Source organism: Apaloderma vittatum, unplaced genomic scaffold (assembly GCF_000703405.1).
Source record: "Apaloderma vittatum isolate BGI_N311 unplaced genomic scaffold, ASM70340v1 scaffold39482, whole genome shotgun sequence".
Classification (NCBI taxonomy): Eukaryota; Metazoa; Chordata; class Aves; order Trogoniformes; family Trogonidae; genus Apaloderma; species Apaloderma vittatum.
Genome location: NW_009702656.1, coordinates 16,605 through 19,067, shown reverse-complemented (window position 1 = coordinate 19,067; position 2,463 = coordinate 16,605). Strand labels below are relative to the sequence as shown.

At 55.4% G+C, this 2,463-nt stretch overlaps 1 protein-coding gene across 1 annotated transcript; it reads left to right on the top strand.

Annotated features, from left to right (window-relative positions):
• Window positions 1-244: 244 nt before the first annotated feature.
• Window positions 245-1,883, top strand: CD3D (CD3d molecule, delta (CD3-TCR complex); the record flags this gene model as incomplete). The annotated part of the gene is made up of 4 exons (XM_009864315.1): window positions 245-451; window positions 939-1,070; window positions 1,470-1,513; window positions 1,821-1,883. Coding segments are annotated over 4 exons (446 nt in total), but the record flags the coding sequence as incomplete, so codon positions are not given.
• Between the last annotated feature and the right edge of the window lie 580 nt (window positions 1,884-2,463).

The window sequence follows — 2,463 nt, the reverse complement described above, 5'->3', positions numbered from 1 at the left end:
AATGTAACCACTGGTCAAATGTGGGGCTGCTTTTCCGCTGGGTAGTCAGCTTTTCCTAGAGATTTTGGTTTGCAGTGTGGTTTCCGCTGCTCAGAGGACAGCCTGATGTGATGTTCCCTGTACTAGACATCTCCATGACTGAGATCTCCAGTTCTGTACCACTGTGAAGGTTGAGAACTCAGCTGTGAAGTTCTCTGCTCTCCTCATTTTTTATTTTTGTTTTGTTTTGTTTTGTTTTTAACAGGACAGAAAATAATAGTGAAAGAAGCCAGTGGGAAAGTGTCCCTGGAATGTCAAGTCCCTGGGTCAAGTCAAGTCACGTGGTCGAAAGATGGGAATATCATGGGAAACACAACACGGCTGGACTTGGGTTCAGTTTACGATGACCCCAGAGGCATCTATAAATGTAGCAGTGAGGGTAAAGCTTCGAACCTCCAGGTCCACTATCGAAGTAAGTGTTGTAAACCTGGTTTCTAGAGCTAGAATCACTTCCAGTTTTCACCCAAACCAATTTTTGAGGGAACTACTGATTTCCCTGAGTTTCCCACCAGTTCAGTTCCTGACAACTCCTGTGCTGGGTGGCCCTCGGGAACAGCAAAGCTGTGCATTCCCTTGCAGCAGGAGTCTCTGTGAGAGCTCTAAAGCCTCATTTGGTGCCGTAACCTGGCACTCATGCTGCCTCATTGCTAACCACTCGCTGGCCCTGCCATGGCCTGCCCTGAGTGCTGGGGACACATGGCAGCTTGCACCACCCCCTCGGGTCGCACAGCAAGCCAGACGAACCCCTGGTCTCTCTTGCCCTGGGACTGGAGCCTGCCTGGACTGGCAGAGCTGTCTGAGTGCTTTGGGCTCAGACTGGCAGCAGGGCAGAGGTGGCCGAGGGGCAGGATCCTGGTCATGGCCCTGTGTTCAGTGTCTGTGTCCTTTTGGGCTTCCAGTGTGCCAGAACTGCATTGAAGTGGACGCTGCCACCATCTCGGGGATCGTGGTCGCAGATGTTGTCGCCACCGTCTTCCTGGCGGTTGCTGTGTATTGCATCACCGGCCATGACAAGGGACGCATGTCACGAGGTGAGAGGATAGTCTTGTTGCCTGCGGGAAGTACCTGGCCATCTCTAGGAGCTGCGTGGTGCCTAGGGACTTTCCATCGCTTCCCACAGAGCCCAGTTATTGCAGGCAGCAGCCAGCACACAGCGTGTCTAGGGTTGGGATCCATGTAGGCACTCCCTGTACGCTTCCTGCCCCTGACTCAGCTTCCCAGGAGAAGCCGCAAATGCGCAAGGTTAACCAAAGCATCATCCTAGGGATAGCAGCTGGTGACACGGAACCAGCCGAAGGCTTTCCGCCAAGCCTGCCGGCGGAATTGAGAGCATAGAGCTGAAAGCACTCAGCTGCTCGGGTTTGTTTGCAAACGTTCACCGTACTGCCCACCACTCCCCTGATCCCTGACCACCTTCTTTCTTTCTTTAGCTTCTGACAGGCAGAACCTGATTGCCAATGAGCAGCTCTACCAGGTAAGCGTGAGCACGCACATGTGTGCACGCATGCGGTGTGGGGCTGCACGGTGGGACTGTGGCAGCACAGCTGCTGGGGGGTATTGATGGCTCGAGGCACTGAGCTATGTTGGAGACTGCTCTCTGCTGAGACTTGGCCAGCTGGGTCTCCCAGAGGACGGTGGCAGCAAGCTCAGCTGCCCCCTGCCTCTTACTCTCTGGGGTTGTTAAGCTCTGTGTGTGAGGAGGGAAAGCTTACTGAAAGCTTGGCAAAGAGAGGGCCGGGCAGATACATCTGTAGCTTTTCTCACCCTTTTTTTCCTCCTAGCCCCTTGGCGAGCGGGATGATGGACAGTACAGCAGGCTGGCACCTGCCAAAGCCCGAAAATGAAGTGGGAAGACGCTGGGGCTCCTTCCATTGGGAGCAATACTACAGGAAAGCCACTGCCAGTGCCTGAGATCACTGATACTCTGCCCTGGCACAGCCTTCGGAAGCTCACTGCTGGCAGAAGCGCGGGGTTTTGCCTAGAGAACCCTCCGCCTCTTTGCCAGGATGGGCTGCTTGTAGCACTCTGCTCTTCCCATGACACTTCTATGTTCCTCTCAATAAAGATGAGCTTTCCCATAGCCTCCCTGCTCTGTCAGTTGTGTTGTGGCCTGGGAAGCCACGCAGTTGCTGGGGAAGGTGCAGGCTTGGTGTGATCTGCCTGGATGCCCGCAGAGCCGTAAGGCTCCTGCCTGTCCTGTTAGGACACTGCTCTGCCGGCACAAGCGGGTACCCATGTCTGTGCGAGGCTCTAAATGGCATCCGAGTCCATTGCTGAAGCTGAGGATGGGGGACCTTTTGAAAGGAGAGGGCTGCCACCCCCTTCGGGAGCGGGGAGCGAGGACACCAGGAGCACGACACGCAGCAGGATCGGTGCCTCAGCCCCCTGCACAGAGCGGGGATGCTGGCAGGAGGGAGGGCAGGA